The sequence below is a fragment of the Gadus chalcogrammus genome, chromosome 15, assembly GCF_026213295.1.
Source record: "Gadus chalcogrammus isolate NIFS_2021 chromosome 15, NIFS_Gcha_1.0, whole genome shotgun sequence".
Classification (NCBI taxonomy): domain Eukaryota; kingdom Metazoa; phylum Chordata; class Actinopteri; order Gadiformes; family Gadidae; genus Gadus; species Gadus chalcogrammus.
In genome coordinates this window covers 7,594,424-7,612,947 of record NC_079426.1, presented here as the reverse complement: position 1 = coordinate 7,612,947, position 18,524 = coordinate 7,594,424, and the positions used below count along the sequence as shown (strand labels likewise).

Here is an 18,524-nt window from a genome sequence, read left to right as displayed (position 1 = left end):
TTGAGTTAGCTTTATGTTGCCCCCTCTATCCCCGAGACTAGACGGTGGTATCATCCACGTTCACTATGGGGAGGGTCTACTTCGGGTACTTTCAATACTAAACCACGGAGGTTCCTGTCTGGTGGCTGAGGCTATTAGACCATTCGCCTGATGGATGATGCATAACGGTCATTAATAATGTTAGCTTTCCCCCACAAGGGATGCTCTGGTGACCACGGTTCCATGTCTGTTTGTCTGTTTGAAACTCTTCCTTTAGGGGGTTGAGTTCTACTGTCACTAGATCTGACGGGGGAGGAGGGAACAATAAGAGAAGATATCCAAAGCCATTCTTTGGCCCGGTTGGAAAATAGATTTAGGTTAAAAGGATGACAATGGAAGCCTCCAGATCTGAACCAGTTTACTTAACATCCTGAAGATGAGGAGGATTTAAGATGAGATGAGAGTGTACGGGAAGGTTCTGAGACTAGCTCAAGAAGAACATCTGCAAATAACATTCCCTCTTGTTATTCTGTATTGCCCACTTCAATGCCTGCTATATTGTGATCTTTACAGATAGCTACAGCCAGTGATCTTAACAAGAAAGGCTGATAACGGATCTCCTTGTTTAAGACCTTCTTCAAGTCAAAGGAGAAGATATCATACAGTTTGTGAGCCACTGGGTTAATGACTGTTGGGCTGAATTCAACGTTTTCAAAAGCTGTAAATAAACTAAGCCATTCTCTTCTAGGTAAAAATCAACAACCATCTGTGATTCAGGACTCTAGGATGTCTGGCTGATGTATTTCATAATCTGACAGATCCTTACGATTGCTCAGTAGACTTGTTTCCGTCTCCAAATTTAGCAAGGTGTGTCCCAGATTGGTCGCTCTTCATGGAGACATTGCTGGGTTCAGGGGGGACTGCTGTCCGCTCCAGGTATCTTTTCAAATGTGGGTTCCTGGGAATGAAATGGTTTATAGTTTTTCAACAGACAATAATAATCAGAGGACAATGGCATCCTCAACCAAAATAAGCTCTCAAAGCACATACCCAATGACATGAAACAATAGTCAATACATAAAACATGCAAGATAATAAGCAATTTGAACGACGGAAAATATGAAAAAGAGAGAACGAATGAAAGAAAAATCTGGTGGCCAGAGTAAGTTATTACATGATAAGGATGCACTAAAAGCACTATAGAGCATAGAGTAGTCATATTGAAAGCTGTGTAGAGTAGAAACAGCCTTCCAGAACACTTTAACTTTTTCTCGCCCAGGAGATATGACCTCATGCACCAACGTTCTGGTGGAACCTCAACTTCAGGCTGTCTAACAACCTGATCTATCCAGCTTGCACAGCTCCAGTATAAATGATCTAGAGTTTTAAACTGGATCAGGGTTGTTCAGGGTCATCTCCAAATCAACTAAGAATTCTCAGCCAGTCAGCGTCCTGAAAGGTCACCTTGAGGTCAACTTCCCAGGCAGTTTTTATTGTTATATTATCAGAACCTGAATAGTTGAAGAGTAATGTCTAGTATTTGGATGCTTCGTGTCCAGGTCCATATGTGTTGGTTAAAGAGTGGAACACTGGCCTCAGCTGGCCTACTGAGTGAGCAGACCGTCTGCATTAAAACAGGTCTCAGTTTTTACTTCGAATAACATACTTCACTTTTTCTGGCTTTTTAACCTTTTTCTCCATGCTTTTTGAATGACAGGTTGTTTAACCAAAACCCTACCTGTGAGTGGAGGTAGTTTACGGTTAACCAGAACCCTGCCTGTGAATGGAGGTAGTGTAGGGTTTAACAAGAACCCTGCCTGTGAATGGAGGTAGTTTAGGGTTTAACCAGAACCATAATATGTGGGGCTAAACAAGCCGTATCCATTGATCTGTGCAAAATAAAAACATGCTGTTCGAGAGTCCAGCTGGCTTGGCTGCTGGACCTGTGGCAGTCACTTATTCTGCTGAAATAGGTGTTTCTACCTGTTGCCTTCTTTGGCCCTCTGGGTAAAGGTTTGTTTAAGCTTTGGCCCAGTCTGTAGGAAGCTGCGAGGGGCCTTTCATTTGGAGCTCCATTTCCCCCTGTTTTTGTTGATCTATGGAGCTAGGCTTACCTAGTGTATTTTTTTTGAGCTGTTAGATTATTTTTTTAAGGTAAGTCTTATGTCTTATTTTGGCCCGGGCTCCCCCTGATGGTAAACACCTGACCTATTTCAAGCGGGATAGGTTTGCATTAAACCCTTTGTTTACTTGTGAAACCCTGTGTCTGTACTATTTGAGTTAGCTTTATGTTGCCCCCTCTATCCCCTAGACTAGACGGTGGTATCATCCACGTTCACTATGGGGAGGGTCTACTTCGGGTACTTTCAATACTGATCCACGGAGGTTCCTGTCTGGTGGCTGAGGCTATTAGACCATACGCCTGATGGATGATGCATAACGGTCATTAATAATGTTAGCTTTCCCCCACAAGGGATGTCCTGGTGACCACGGTTCCAGGCCTATTCGTCTGTTTGAAACTCTTCCTTTTGGGGGTCGAGTTCTACTGTCACTAGATCTGACGGGGGAGGAGGGAACAATAAGAGAAGATATCCAAAGCCATTCTTTGGCCCGGTTTGAAAATAGATCTTCGTTAAATGGATGACAATGGAAGGCGTCAGATTTGAAAGCGTTTACTTAACATCCTGAAGATGAGGAGGATTTAAGATGAGATGAGAGTGTACGGGAAGGTTCTGAGACTAGCTCAAGAAGAACATCTGCAAATAACATTCCCTCTTGTTATACAGTATTGCCCACTTCAATGCCTGCTATATTGTGATCTTTACAGATAGCTACAGCCAGCGATCTTAACAAGAAAGGCTGATAACAGATCTCCTTGTTAAAGACCTTCTTCATGTCAAAGGAGAAGATATCATACAGTTTGTGAGCCACTGGGTTGATAAATGTTGGGCTGAATCCAATGTTTTTTAAAGCTGTAAATAAATGAAGGCGTTCTCTTATAGATAAAGGAGACACAACTGGGTCTTAAAGCTAAACACTGGATATAATGGGTTCATGAGCTGGAAACGTCCTTCTAGCTGTGTGTTAATATGTAAATAGGTTCTACTCTCCCCTCCATGGAGCGGTCTAGAAGAGGAAGGTTCTCAGGCGGCCAGCTGGCCTAAGGAAGTGCTCCCTGTAGAGGCTGGGCTGAAGACCCAGCCCTCCACTCCCTGACTAGTAGTTTACATCCAAACATGACCAGTGGCTCATCAACCTGCTACTGGGCTGCTAGATGATAAAGTGCTGAGGGGTCCTCCGATATATACAGTCTGGTGGAGGAGGAATGTTCGCTTTCCCCCACGAGGGATTCTCTGTTGACAAAGGTTCAATATCTGTTTGTCTGAAACTCTTCCTTAGGGGGGTTTAGTTCTACTTTCACTAGATCTGACAGGTGAGGAGGGAACATTCAGACAAGATATCTGAAGCCGTTCTTTGGCCCGGTTGGAAAAGAGATTGTGGGTAAAAAGATGACGATGAAAGTGTTTCAGATTTGGACCAGATTACCTTACATCCTGAAAATGAGGAGAATTTATCAATAAATTTAAACAGAGATGAGAGTGTATTCGTGGGTTCTGAGACCAGCGCAAGAATACCATCTGCATATTGACTCATGCCTCGTATTGACCTCTTTAATACCTGGTATATTGTGATCTTACAGATAGTGACAGCATAGAAAGGCTGATAACGGATCTCCCTGTCTGCTAGAGCTGCCTCATGTAAAAGGAAAAGAGATCATACCATTTTGAGCCAATGGGCGGCTACATATTAGGGATCTATGGATGGTTGACTGTTGCATCTTGTGTAATCTGAAAGATTCTTACCCTTGTTCAACTTTTCCCAATGTTTTCTTGAAATTGGCCGTCATCTTGGGTCCAGGGGGGTCTGCTCTCTCCTGCTGCTTTGGGCTTCAACACAAAAGAAACAGACCTTTACTCATACGAATGATGGTGTCATGATGTGTAACTGCTGAGCTCTGAGATGGACGACAGTCACAGACAGTGAGAGATCCTCTACTTACCTCTCAGTTTTGCTGGGGCAGCCATATCCCCCAGACAGAGTGGTTTTAGAGGTAGGACCCCCCTCCTCTCTCTCCTCATCCATAGTAGACTGGAGACCTGGATACAAACACAACTACATATTGTTTCTATGGACATTCAGCGTTTAGTTATTCACTGCTTTTAGAGAACCAGCTTATTGCCGGTCATTGCTGTTCATTGCTGCTCTCAGTCTCAACGAGGGGAAAGTCTTGGAGACGCAGCCCAGTGTTTACCACAAACAACTGATAACTATCACTCACACAGAATGTCCCAGGGCTTCAAGTGCGTCTGCAGGGGAACCAAAAGACAGATACGCTCACTATGAGGAACTCATTCTCTGAGGTTTTCTGTCCTGTTGAACCAGTCTGACTGATGACTTTAAACGGACTTCCTCATGATGGTTAGATCGCAACCACATTCCCAGATCTGGCCCTCTTTCTCCCTCACAATGATAATAATGAGAATAATGAGAATAATAATACCATTATAAGGATCAATATAATAGTTATAATAATTATAATGAAAATAATAATAAAATATAATAATAACTAAATAATAATAATAATTGTAACACATATCATATTAACAATCCAATTGTAACAAAATACTTGCCCATTTTCGTCGTAATAGTATTAATTATATAAAAAAGAATAATATTCAAATCCGAATTTCACGAATAGTTAGAATAAAGATGAATACTATTTCTGTGCAAGTAAATGTCGAAATACCAATTAATTAACAATGTGAGAAGTTTCAAGTAGACCAAAGTTTACAAAATAATAACATTACATTACGTTTTCATAAATATAACTCAACCTATTAATTATAATATGACAGAGCGTGTTGAATACAGTACCTTGTCTTCTCCCTGCTGTGATGAAGAGCCCAGCACCAAACCCTCCAACACAACAACAAGGAAAGGATGATGTTGTGAACCAACCAGTTGGTCCAGTTCCCCTCCCAGTTTAATCTCCTGGCAGACTACCATCTTATAGGCCGCCTGACTTCACTCAGTGATGAAGAATAACCACTAAAATATGAACAGTGGACAGAGCTACGATGTCTAGAACCACAGAGAAATACAAAGAGACACTTGAAAGTTCAAACAGCAGGTAGAGACACTCTGATGCATCGCTTAACACGCTCAGTTACAGTTAATGTACACAATTAATGTACACTTAAACATACATTAATGAACCTTTCAATAGCATTAGTGAATGCAGTTAGAAGCATTAACTAACAATTGCATAATATTAACTATTGGTATCGATACTATTAGTTAACATTGATAAATGCAGTAATAACTAGTATTATACACTATTAAGCATGAGAATCTAAATACGCATGGCTCACATGTGTATTTAGTTCACAAGGACACTATTAGTATCATGAACTCCATTATTAAATAATTACTATTCATTACTACTGTTAATGCTTATGACTGCATCAACTAATGTTAACTAATGGTTAATGCACCCTTATTGTAAAGTGTTCCCATGATTTCCATGAAGAGAGAAATGTAGATAATGTAGAGAATAGAAACACATGACCTAGAGAAGGCCTCTCCTGTGTTTCAGGTGATCAGTACAATCTCACAAAGATCAAATCTTCACCACACGTTTTCTTCCTCATACCAAACCTGTGGGGCCGCGCCTCCATTCATAACATAGCTCTGTTGAAGCTCAAACACAGCGAGACGTTAGCTGATCATCATTTTAATGTAAAGTAGGTTAAAACAGTACAGATTTATTCTGATTTTCGTCTCAGCTTCTTCACTGTTTCTACTCAATATTAAGAGTAAGGAAGGAAAAACGCTGGACATAAAAGAAGATAAATGTCATGAATAAGTGATGATGTTGAATGATTAAATATGTTCTGCTCTGGAAGGGGTGAAGTTCTACTGATTATTAACTGAATGTATTAAATAATGTAATAAAGGGCCCATAAGGGTGGTGAGTCCATATTGTCCACTCTAATTCATATTTGCTCATCTCTATCTTAAGGGTGGAGTCGGCTTCTCTCTGATGAAGATGTGTCTCATGGTGTCCATGCAGTCAGTCGTTGGGGCGGTTCGAGCAGAAGCTATTTCCTGGTGAGGCCTTCTCCTGACTGGCAGCCAAACTAATTTACATAACACATGTCTTCTCTCGTTAGGAACGGTTTTGTTAGCATCAAGAGGTGCCAAAAAGACACCCTTTTTGATGTTTAGAGACGGTGACATCACAAGAAGGCGTGTCAGTGATGTCTCCTCAAGGTGGCTATGATCAATTACAAGAATAGACAGCTGATGCACAAGAAACTACAACATCCGGTAGGCCAGAGGTGTGTCTGTGAGAGTGAAACTACAACAGAGGGACGGGTGGTGTACCCAGGCCCGCCGCTCCCTTTACGCAGAGTATGCAGAGTGCGTAGGGCACCAAGTACCTGAGGGGGCACCAAAAATTAAGGTTTGTAAAAAAACTAAAACATTATTGAATTAAAAAAATATGTAAATTAGTTATGAAGAGGTATAGTAGTTTTATTTGTAGTTGTTTGTTCTTAATTGTATAACCTATCACTCAATTTCGGCAAATTAGATGTTTTCACCTAATTTATAAAAAGGGGCTCCCCCCTTTGTTTAAATATTATTGTTGTTGATTACTTAAATCAACCCAATTCAAATTTCCCAGAGGAACGCCCCCTTTTGGACTGTCCCTCACGGGATTCTGATAGTCAACCGAGTTCAGTGATGCTGACCGTAATACTCTACAACAATTTTTTTTGTATTTGTACCAGGTTGGTCATTTCAATGTCAATTTTAAATGCACTTACACACTTGATTGCATTGCTACTTTATTCCAGTCACCAATTTATGCATTGCACGGTCTTTCTGTGCAATACAATGTAAAGTTGTGTTGTTTGTTTTCAATCTGGTTTGCTAAAGAGGCTAATGTAGCTAAAAATAACAATGACTATTCAATGACATGACACCGCTATTAGTGCTACAAGCCAGGGCCTAGTTTCCCGATAACGATGGGTCTTCGCTCGTACGATCATTCTCTCGATGGATCTTTCGAACCATCGTTAATTTCTTTGAAGTGTTTCCCGAAACTCCTCTTAACATGAACGCGCATTCGCTGAACTCACGACGTTCGTAGGATTGTACCCGTCCACTGACATGGTGCTGAAACGGGCTATGACGCAGGGGGAGATGCAGGAATGTCGCAGGAAAATGGGGTTAAAAAGGGTTAAAATATCTCCCCATCAAGGCCGACCGCAGAGTAGCCTACAAAAAGAATAGATTGCAATAATATGAATGCTAAAGATATTAAAACACAATTGATCAGGCCTAGGCCGACATATATATCAGTCCTAATCCTGAACGCACTGTGCATACATTTATTCATGGCATTTCCCCCCCTGAAATAATTCCATATTACAAAAATCCAAAATAGCTTGTGTGACAACTACATTTAGGGTTAGGGTTAATAATCTTAATGTGCTGATTTTTTAAACATATATTTTGCGCAGCAAGAGAGCCGACTTTATCTGATTCCGCATAAGGTTGCATTGATTGGCTCTCTAGTATAGAATATTTGTAGACATTAAAAATGCAACCTTCCATTCATACGCGGCTATTGCTGACCCGATTAGGAGAGCTTGGTCTAGATCCTGCCCATATTGTTGGGGAGGATGAAGTAGGCTATATGCAGGGTTTGAATTATGATTCCATCTCTGTGGGGGTCTCTTAAAGTTGTTGACGGTGGGGGGAGACCGTACCGGCCTTGCGCTGAATTTTGACGGGGGGGGGGAATATAGGACGTAAATATGGGCTATTATGACACGGCTCTTCTCAATGCCGTGGAGCGCTCCGTTCACTTGCATGGGCCCTTCACAACAACGCCAGCTTCTTCGGTTAGAATAATTTGTATTATTGCATACTCCCGAATGTTTTAATTTTTTATGAATGAAGAAACCCGCATGCAATAATGAGTTCACTCTATAGTAGGCTAACGATGCTCTTAGTGTCCTACGAGTACCCTGGAGCACTCGTTAGCTACGAGCGTTTTCACGACGTTCGTTACCAACGATGCTTTCGGGAAACGGTGTGGAAACTGTACGATGCTCGTACGACGCACTTCACGATCCACTTAGGCTAACGATGCTTTCGGGAAAGTGGGCCCAGGAAATTACGTCAAGAGAGCATCTCATGCGGGTGGTGAGACATCTGGAGCACACCATAAGTGCTGCCGGTAACTAGTTGCTAGTGAAAAGATGCCGAAGAACTAATGTAGGACAATGTGGGCCACGTCTAGCCTAGAATTCTTGACGCCCCTGGCGGCAGCAAATTTAATTTGCAGCCAGGGAGGTCTAGCCTTCTGTCGTCGTTTTTCGCTGCTGGAAACCGAAAAAGGGACAGGCCAATCAGATCGTGAGGGGCGGTATCGAGCCGAATGACGACAGAGCTGCGACGGTTCCGTGTTAGAGGTAAACAATAATGGCTGCTGCTGCTGGCGAACAGCTGTCTTTCGACTCGGCTTTGCCGCGACTCTTCAAGACTTGAAGTTATCATTTTCTTTGAGAAATTAACAAAGAAATGCACTGAGTCTTTCCTTGAAAAGAAAGATGTATGCAGAGTTTTTCAGACCGGATACGGTAAAAGTTTGATTTTAGAGCGACGGAAATTTCCGTCGCTCTGACTACGTCACCTTCTTCGTTGCTCTGATTGGTTGTAGCGCTATCCTATTGCGTGCAGAGGGAACTTGAAAGACAACCGTTTATCCCGCCCACACTGCCACCATACAAGACCAGACCCAATATCTTTCCGATATGGGTCTGGCTTGCCAGGCTAGGACACGTCACCAATGCTAGAGGAATGTCTGCATCGTTTATGTAATCAATCTCACAAAATACACATTTATATTCTGCCTCATAACTCGTAAATTTGGTAGATTCAGTCGCACACAATAAACTTTAAAGATCTCCTATTATACTACTTTTCTGGTCTTAATTTTTTATTAATGACTCCTAGAGTAACCCGACACGAATCACAGCACAAAAAACGATGTAGATTTTCGGGCAACTCTTCCTCTCATCTGGACGCTTTCAGCATTCTCTGTCAACACTCGGCTTCGTCCTTCTCCGCCCCCTCGCCCCCCTCCTGTCAACCCCACTCGGTTGTGATTGGTTACCTTCCGGATGAGCATGTTGCAGCATTACCATACATGGAAAATCCGTATTGTTCTACCTAGATAAATCCCAGAAATTTGAAGAAGTGAATCGCGACCGGCGTCCCTAGTGTTTAGCGCTCTGCACAGCCACCCCAGACGGTCAGCAGGGAATACGTCTTAATGCATGTACGTCATTATTTGACACTTTAGTATGGTTAAACATGACTATAAATTATTATAACAACGTTTAAAGGTGATGAATTTCGAAAAAGCATTGTAGGTGCTCTTTAAGGACTTGTAACCCAGTTTAAATTTGGGTTCTGGTTTTTCATAAGAATAAACGACATTATATTTAGTGTTTCTTGTTTTTCATAATGTTTTATTGACGTTTGGTAATGGTTGCATATTTGTAAATGTTATTTGATGCATAGTAAACGTTGTATTTAACCTTTGCTTAATTTAACTGTGATATGGCCATCCAACCAGGAGGGAATGTGGAGAAGGCGGAAAAGTAGAGGAAAGGGAAGACGTGCTGGAGTTTGGAGAGGAAAAAATACATTTGTTGGACGGAGCACATGCTTGCGATGGAGTACATCTTCTTGAAGGCTGATGGCATATCAGCAACCCTTAAGATTCAATAATATTGTGTCTGGTAAAATGAAAGTAAAGTTCAACACAAACTTTACTGAACGCTCAACCGGACCAGTGCACATTAGCACAAGTAGCTGAACAGTAGTGGCCTGCTAGCTAACGCAGCCAGCGTCGCTATTACGAAGGGATTTTCCCGTGGACCGCCGCACCAGATAGCGGGTGTGACCACGAGGGTTGGCTCACCTTCCTCTGGCGAAGAGGAATCGAGCGACAAGCCAGTGAGGAGAGCCTTTGTCCTTTCCACGGTCTTTCGCAGACTTTCCCCATACTTTCGAGGTCTTTCAGACATTCAAGGACGCCCGTTGCCGTTCACCTGGACGTTTGAGTACCGTGTTCTTTGACTCGGAGGAGCAAAGAGGACTACTATTCATCAACAGGACTGCAAGAGGTTTTTTTTGTACAGTATTGTTTTATTTAGTTTTCATTTATATATTATGCCGGCTTAGTTTAGTATTGTTATTATTACTTACGGCCTGTATTTTGATATGGTTTATGTGTTATGGTATCTGTGACATGCTCTATTTTGTTATGTTTCCTTTCGTTGATTTAATACCATCAAGTCATAACTTTAAAAAAGCAACGATTAAATAGTTCATTGTTTTCAGTAATTTGTCCCATCGACTCGGCCATATCTCTAACCCTTTACAGAGGTCCCTGCTCTCTGTCGTGTTATCGGTAGGCTGAGTTAGAACACTAATGGCTGGCTCGCCAAATGTAGAGGGAGATAGGGGGTGCAGCAGCCCCTGGAGGAAATATAAATAATTACATTATGCATATAATTTAATAATTTCTCAATAATGTAAAATGTATACAAAATTAGACATGAATGTTGAGACGATGCTAATCAACTTCAGATATACGTATAGACATAATGCAGGTCAACTAGAAAGTCTTGTTTATGATGATTTAGTACTGAGGAGAAAACCAAGATGTCTCCAGGTCACTGATGGAGACTCTGGAGGTCAGGAGTCAGGTCAAAGGTCGGAGGTCGTCTGGTTCAGACGGTGGAGAAGCTGAAGGTGGTCTCGTGGAGATACTCCTCCCCGGGACGCAGCAGACATGAGGGGAAGGAGGGCTGATGAACACATGAGGGTTTAATCACTGTTCACTACTTCATTATGAACACATTAGGGTTAAGTCACTCTTTACTTCTTCATTATGAACCCATGAGGTTGGAATCTCTGACCTTTCTTCATGATTAACACGTGAGGGTTTAAACACTAATCATCCTCATGAACACATGACCATTAAGTCACTGTTCACTTCTTCGTTATAAATACATGAGGGTTTAGACCCTTATCTTCATTATGAACACATGAGGGTTTAGACCCTTATCTTCATTATGAACACATGAGTGTTTAGACCCTTATCTTCATTATGAACACATGACCGTTTAGTCAATTCTTCATTATGAACGCATACTGACGTGGTACTGCAGGAGTGTGTGTAGTAGTGCTGCAGTATGTGTAGTAGTACTACAGTATGCCTAGTAGTACTGCAGGAGTATGTGTAGTAGTACTACTATACACTGCAATACAATACTATTAGTAGTGCTACACATACTGCAGTATGTGAAGTAGTACTACAGGAGTATATGTAGTACTACTGTTAGTGTTAGTTTTGGTTTGGACGGGTGCAAACCACTTGTATAAACAGGTCCCACTACTAGACCATGAAGATAAATATACCATCGTTGGACAGGCTTTAAATGATCGATGAATGGAGTATCTCTGTACAGCAATTCTCTTCTTTATTCCATCCCCAAATGCTTCCACGCTTTAAGTAAGGTACAGAACATAGTAGGGCTGTGCAATTAATCACATTTTGATCGTGATCAATATTTAAAGATCTTTCTTTAAATATTGACCAAAGTAATTGTGATTATGATTTCTTCCTTAATGGAGCAGCCCTGGGAGTTAGTGTGGAAGTGGTCTCGGTGGCGGCGAAGCCCTCGATGCTGCGGGGGTTCAGACGTACCTTGTTGATGGCGTCAGGCCAGCTCTGCGTCTCCAGGCAGAAGGAGCTGTGTTTGGCGTAGCGGGAACCTCCCTTCCCCACCACAGAGCCATCCAGGAAGTTGGCCGTGTAGAACTGGACACCTGGTTGGCTGGTGGAAACCTCCAGGACACGCCCACTCTCTGCATGACACACCCTATGAGGTCCGGAGGTGAGGGGAGGAGGAGAGATGAGGAGGAGATGAGGTCAGGAGCTTAGGAGCTGAGAGGAGGAGGAGGAGGAGGAGGAGGAGGAGGAGGAGGAGGAGGAGGAGGAAAGAAGAGAGATGAGGAGGAGATGATAAGGTCAGGAGGTGAGGAGCTGAGGAGGTGGAAAGAAGAGAGTAGAGATCAGGAGGTGAGGACCAAAGATGTAAGGAGGACGAGGAGGATGACGAGAAGGAGGAGGAGGAGGAAATAAGGAGGGGGAGGAGGAGAAGAAAATATATATGAGCTGTGTCGAGGAGGAGGAGGAGGGAGAAATGAGGGGGAGGGGGAGGAGGAAATGAGGAGGAGGGGTAGGAGGTAAGGAGGAGGGGGAGGAGGAAATGAGGAGTAGGAGTAAGAAGAGGAGGAAGAAATTAGGAGTAGCAGGATGAGGAGATGAGGTCAGGAGGTGAGGAGCAAATGAGGAGGAGGAGTAAATGAGGAGGAGGAGAAGGACCCCACATGAGCTGACGTTCACCTGGCAGCGGGTCTGAGGGCCCATGGGTCCCCCGGAGAGGCTAAACAGAAGTTGTGATCGAACCCTGGGCCTGGGAGGGGCTTGAGCAGAGAGCCAATCAGATCTGGTTTCCGGAGGTCAAAGGGCGAGCCCTCCACGGCTCTCACCTCACCTGAGAGACGAGAGGAGGAGAGGAAGAGAGGAGGAGAGGAAGAGAGAAGGATAGGAGGAGAGGAGGAGGAAGAAGGAGAGGAGGAGATGGGTTTGTATCGACTTCCGGAGTCATTTGACGATGGCCTCTATTATATCGTTGGTAACTTGGGTCGTTAGCCCTCTGGTAACAGGGGGATTCAGGGCTAAGATCAAGCGTCCTCTTTAGTGTGGTACTCGGCACTCAGAGGATGAAACATAATTCATTTTTCAAACTAATTTTTCTCTTTTTTATATTGCTGTCGTTTGCTCTCTGCTGTGACCCCTGAGCTCCCCATCGGGGATGAACAAGGGACCATCTCATCCCATCCTCCTCCTTCACTTGGAGTGGGCGTGCGGCGGCTGTGGGGTCCGTCTAACCTGTAGGGATGGAGGTCCCGTCCACAGGCAGGTAGGACTGGGCCTGGATGGACACCTCGTGGTCATAGACGTTTTCTACGGCCTGCGGGACAAGACGGACAGCCGGTGAGGAAACACGCGTCAAAGAGCTCTCAGTTTCTCTACCGTGCTCCTCTATCAGTGTAGCCTGGGTATACCCATGCTGCCTTGCGCGCGATTTCATTTCGCGCTGCGAGGCAGCCTGGATTCCATGGATCCGATTTTCGCCTGAGATGGGGAACCAATCACAGAACGGGGAGGGACGGCGAGACGATGACGACGTCTATGCGACACACCCATCGTCTTCTTCCTCATCGTATTTCTGTCGCTCTACATATGTCATCTGGTATAATTGATACGATTGGCTATGAGCTACGTACAGACTCATATGATAGACATTCGTAGAGCCCAATAAACATCATATCTTTCTTGTATAGGTCAGAACACCGTCAGTACACCGTCAGTAAGGTCATTACACCATCAGTAAACCATCAGTACAGTTTGTGCAAATAAATAAATGGAAATGAGCCGACAACGTTCCCTCATCACACATCGGCCTCAAAGCCCCCAGGGACTTGGAACCTTGCGTTCTGCATCTCAGCCTGGCTAGCCTCTGCATGTTTGGTTGCTCAAGGACACCGGTAGGATCATGCGACCAAAGGCCTCGTGAGGTCAGTGGTTAGTGTGTTTTTAACTATCAACTGTAAGCATCCGGCGCTGAGACGAGGGACGGCTGACAGAGAGAGACACATGCAGGAGGTCTGCAGGACCGCGTCACTCACCTGGCCCGCCAGGTTGAAGTAGGAATGGTTGGTGAGGTTGATGGGGCTGGTTCTGGTGGCTCTGGCCTGGTACCGGCTCCTCAGCGATCCTCCCTTCACCAGGGATTTCAACACAGCTCAACTTCAGGGCTATTGGCTCTAAAACGTTCCCTGAACACATGGACCTCTGCCCATGTGTTCCTGAACAGCAGCAGCTTCTATTGGCTTCTATCAGGGCCTTCTATTGGTTTATACCAGGGCCTTCTATTGGTCTCTATCAGGGCCTTCTATTGGTCTCTATCAGGACCTTCTAAAGTTTATACCAGGGTCTTCTATTGTTTCCTATCAGGGTCTTCTATTGGTTTCTATCAAGGCGTTCTATTAGTTGCAGGACGGTAGGAGAAGAGCTCAAAACATTAGAACTAAGATAAATCTACAAAAACTATACAAATTCAATAAAAAAGATACAAGGGTAAATGAAATGTACAAATAAAGTAGCGACATTTAGAAAGGAATTAAAGCAACCGATGGTCATAATAAATAAATACAAAACACGGATCATGCTGCAAGTTTCAAGTCAGACCTAGAATGGTTTGAAAGATGGCGTCTGTTCATCAGAAAGAAAAACATAAACTAGAGCTATCAGTGAACGCTTAAATGGTTCCTCAGAGCCCCAGGAACCAAAACCGCCTGTACTTCCTGTTCCTTCAGGGTGTAGGTGACAGCGCCTGTACCTTCAGGGTGTAGGTGACAGCGACCTGCACTTCTCCTGGGTAGCCCTGATCTCCGTCTGGACTGGTGTGCCTCAAACACACGCCGTCTTCAACCCTCTCTGCCCGCCAGACGGCCTGGAGGAGAGAGAGCCTTAGTAAACACACACACACACACACACACACACACACACACACACACACACACACACACACACACACACACACACACACACACACACACACACACACACACACACACACACACACCTGGGGAAAGCTGGGCTCCAGGACTGTCCTCCAGCACTACACAATGAACACACGTGGTTCAGGTCAACGAGTAGGACCAACGTGAGGCTCACTTAAAGGGGCAACTTTTTTGTAAAGACATTAGGGCTCAGACACAGAGTGGAGCAGGTCTCTGTCTGGGCACCATCGCTAAAGCGACGGGGACGTTCTGACGCTGTTTGACCACGCCCCTCACACTCACTCCTTAGGCAACCCAATGTGTTGCTCATTCAAAATAACTAAGAGCTTTTGTGAACCTCCTGGATAGAAGCTCTCCAGCTCAAACTGGGGTTTACACAACTTATAAAGTGATTGAAACAAGGTTGCATCCCTCCCCCTGTGAAGGAGGGGGGGGTGCACTCACAGCAGCTCTTCCACTGGCTCCTCCTCGTGTCAAAGTCCCGTGAACACTAACATGTTAACTCTGATTTCAGCAAGGCTCAAGGTCCCAGCTCTGTTTTGGTTCCAGGGGAGAGGGGGGAGAGAGAGGGGAGAGGGGAGAGAGGAGAGGAGAGAGGGGAGAGGGGGGAGGGGGGAGAGAGGAGAGGGGAGAGGGGAGACAGGTGGGAGATCTGTTGGTCTAGTTTTTGCACCTTGTACTTTACACTTAAAGGGGACATATTATACCACCAGGTGTGAGTGCGATTACCCTCACAAGCCGTTTCGAAAATCTGCCCCACATCACTAGTGGGCGTGTCCACCTAGATCTGTGCTGCATAGATGAGCAACGTTTACCTCAGTCCACTGGGTAGGCTGGTAGACTGATCTATCCAGCACAGATCTAGGTTGACACGCCCACTAGTGATGTCATATGGGGCAGATTTCTTCGAAACAGCTTGTAAGGCTTATCACACTCACACCTGGTGGTATAACATGTCGCCTTTAAGATTGGCTTTGTTTTTGTAGCTGATGAGGAGCTAGCAACAGTCTGACCTTTGGCCAGGGGAAGACTTCTCATTTTGTGCCTTCATTAACAGATAACAGAACTCAGTGAGGCTGGTAGAGTAGCGAGAAACGAGGCCACCCAGTCCTTGGTGAAGGACAACACAGAGCATCATCGGGGTGTCGTACTACAGACCTTGTTGAAGCCCCTGAGCCCGCCGTGCAGGGCGTTGGGCCCGTTGTTGACGGCCAGCCGATACTCCACCCCGTCCACCACGAATCGCCCCCCGGCGATCCTGTTGGCCACGCGGCCCACCAGCGCGCCGAAGTACCGCCGGTCGGTGGCGTAGCCTGGAGCCAGAGAACACCCCATCAGGGCCGCACCCTTTACAGTCGATACTATACAGCAGCCGACAGTTATTATTCCTTAAATTGCTCATATTAAAATGAGGGATTTTTCACACAGATATTTAAGATACTTGAGCTGGTGTTTTTTTTGTTTGTTTTTTAAGTTACTACTGTTATTACTACTTCACAAACAGTCTCCAATTTACATAGCCCTAGACTTCACCTGCCTGGTTGGGGAGGAGCTAGACCTTCACCTGTCAGGATGGACTTCAGATAGATAGCCCTAGACTTCAGATAGACCCTGTCCCAGTCGGTCGCCTACTTGTGCCGTGTGGGGGGGATCTTTTATACAGACGCCTGATTTCCACCAGGTACGTAGGCCTACGCGCCGCGGAACGGCTGCGAACTCTGCCCTGCGTCAATCCCCACCCGGCGCGTAACGGCAGCGTAGCGCTGCCTTGCGAGCCAGCCGTATTCACGCGAGATCACGAGATCACGCGATAACCCTAAACCTGATGTACTCACCTTCCACTCCCAAAATTACTGCAATTAAATGCAAGCCTTTGTCCTTTCTGACATTGTCCTTATAAAAAAGATGATTTATTTCATAAATGTTGCTCCACTTCGACAATCAGTCCCTCTGAGACCCTTTGATTGATTGACTGCTGACCTGGTGCCACCGGTCATGACGTAATGTTGATGTGAAGTTGTGATAGGCTACATGAGCTGAGTATTGTGTTTTATTTTGAAAATTGACCGGATGCTCGATGGCTTTTAATTTTTCACTTGTTGCCCGGCTCGATCTGCTCTGTTGAAATTGAGGCGGTTCAGCAACGGTTCGCGTCAAAAATAGAAGTGATAGGGAATGATAGCGCCTCCTGGCTGGGACGCTGCTGAGACGTTCCGAAGCGCGCCCGGTGGGGACGGTTTCATTAAGTGGCAGCGATCAGCAGCGGTGACCGCGGCGCTTACGTCCCCGGTGGAAATTAGGCGTAGCCCCAACACTACACCCTACAGAACAGACAGGGAGTCAGTCTACCCCCTTAATGTACAACTCTTCCCTGGGATAATGTACCACTACTACTTTACAAGTTCAACCCAGCGGGTAGCGCTGCTAAACAGCTGTAGCTGTACCTCCCAGGTGGTCGTACCCCTGCACCGAGTCATCCCGCAGTCCCTTCCTGTCATGTACCTTCCAGGTGGTCGTACCCCTGGACCACGTCATCCACCCTTCCCTTCCTGTCCGAGCAACGGATCGATCTGATGATGCAACCGAGGGTGAGGACTTCCACCGTGACGAGGGAGGACCGCAGGACCCACTTCTCCACGGAACCCTCGTCGACGTCCCCGAACGGTTCGGTGGTCACCTGCGTCATCTCCGTACCTCCCGCTGGGTCTTCACACCGGATCGGTGAAACTGTCACGTGGTCTGCAAACACAAGGAAGTCAACGCTGCGTTGGTGTACAAAGTAACAAGGAGCCAGGGGGCATTCGCGTGTCAGTGGGAGGTTTGCATTGATGCACAAAGTAACGAAGAGACATGGGGTGTTCATGTCCCAGTGGGAAGTTTGCGTTGGTGTACAAAGTGAGGAAGAGCAAGGGGGCAGAATCACTGTTGTGGTCGCGTCTCTTTTGACATATGACCAAATCTTTGACAAAAACGATGATTGCTACATTCAGTGAGCATACAAACACTGGTGTCAAGGTCATTACCCACCACAGAACCAACTCATGTACAGATATCGCTTTTCTTTCACACAGTCCTGTGCCAATTCATGTTGGTGTGCTTGTCAGAGGTTTAATCCATCAACACCGTCTGAATGTAATTCTCAGCGCAGAGGGAATCCGCCGGCAGATGGCGCCAAAGATTCTGTTGCTTTTGTGCTACAGTACCACTGACTATGGTTCGAGTATAACAGTGGGCGGATGAATGTGCTCATTGGCCCCTAGGCTACTATTGGTGTGAGGCCCCCTTACTGATCAATTATGATTAAAAAAATAATTTGCTCAGAATATCGCTTTCAATCGACCTGAGATAGGTGATTCAGTCTGTTTCGGCCCATCGTGGATCTCAGTCTATATTTTTCTGGCGCACGTTTTAAAAACAAGCGCTCCCTGCTTGCATCCCTCAGTAATAAGGCCCTTTTGATAAATTACTTTATTGTTGACCAGAGCCTAGACATTCTCTGCCTCACTGAGACCTGGCAACAACCAAATGACTTCTCCCATCTAAATGAAGCTGTCCCACCAGGTTTTTCTTTTATTAGTAAACCCCGGGTTAATGGGAGGGGGGGTGGCCTCGCTCTCCTCCATCGTGATAACATCAAAGTCACCACTGTCACAGTCCCCCTTCATTCCTCCTTTGAATGTCTAGCTGTAAAACTCTCAGGCCCCAAACCCACTATCATTGTCACCATTTACAGACCGCCA

At 45.1% G+C, this 18,524-nt stretch overlaps 2 protein-coding genes across 4 annotated transcripts in view; both read right to left on the bottom strand.

The window, feature by feature from the left end:
• LOC130404184 (NLR family CARD domain-containing protein 3-like) overlaps window positions 1-18,524 on the bottom strand; it is an 80,578-nt gene that overhangs the window by 21,338 nt on the left and 40,716 nt on the right. Inside the window, exons 1-4 of one of the 3 annotated variants that reach the window (XM_056608827.1) lie at window positions 4,915-4,985; window positions 4,040-4,136; window positions 3,843-3,926; window positions 806-937 (exon numbers count right to left, since the gene is read on the bottom strand). In XM_056608827.1, coding sequence (XP_056464802.1) covers window positions 806-937; window positions 3,843-3,926; window positions 4,040-4,122 — 299 coding nt within the window. In that variant the 5' untranslated portion in view covers window positions 4,123-4,136; window positions 4,915-4,985. Of the gene's footprint in view, window positions 1-805; window positions 938-3,842; window positions 3,927-4,039; window positions 4,137-4,318; window positions 4,583-4,914; window positions 4,986-18,524 lie in introns of those variants that run through there. The other 2 variants (XM_056608828.1, XM_056608826.1) reach the window with 2 other exon arrangements.
• On the bottom strand, window positions 9,951-17,651 carry galm (galactose mutarotase). Its single transcript, XM_056608835.1, has 8 exons — window positions 17,287-17,651; window positions 15,943-16,097; window positions 14,601-14,714; window positions 13,888-13,980; window positions 13,088-13,169; window positions 12,539-12,689; window positions 11,837-12,011; window positions 9,951-10,934 (listed from the first exon to the last, which is right to left on the bottom strand). The coding sequence occupies exons 1-8, from the start codon at window positions 17,645-17,647 to the stop codon at window positions 10,857-10,859; spliced, it is 1,209 nt and encodes a 402-aa protein (XP_056464810.1). The 5' UTR covers window positions 17,648-17,651; the 3' UTR covers window positions 9,951-10,856.

Bases quoted from the DNA above. Each gene is read 5' to 3' on its own strand.
- galm (XM_056608835.1), bottom strand. From the start codon at position 17,647: ATGAACACCCCATGTCTCTTCGTTACTTTGTGCATCAATGCAAACCTC. The intron at 16,098-17,286 runs GTACATGACAGG...CTCTGGCTCCAG, and splicing joins GGGGTACGACCACCTGGAAG to GCTACGCCACCGACCGGCGG. The intron at 14,715-15,942 runs GTCTGTAGTACG...TCTCTCCTCCAG, and splicing joins GGCTCAGGGGCTTCAACAAG to GCCGTCTGGCGGGCAGAGAG.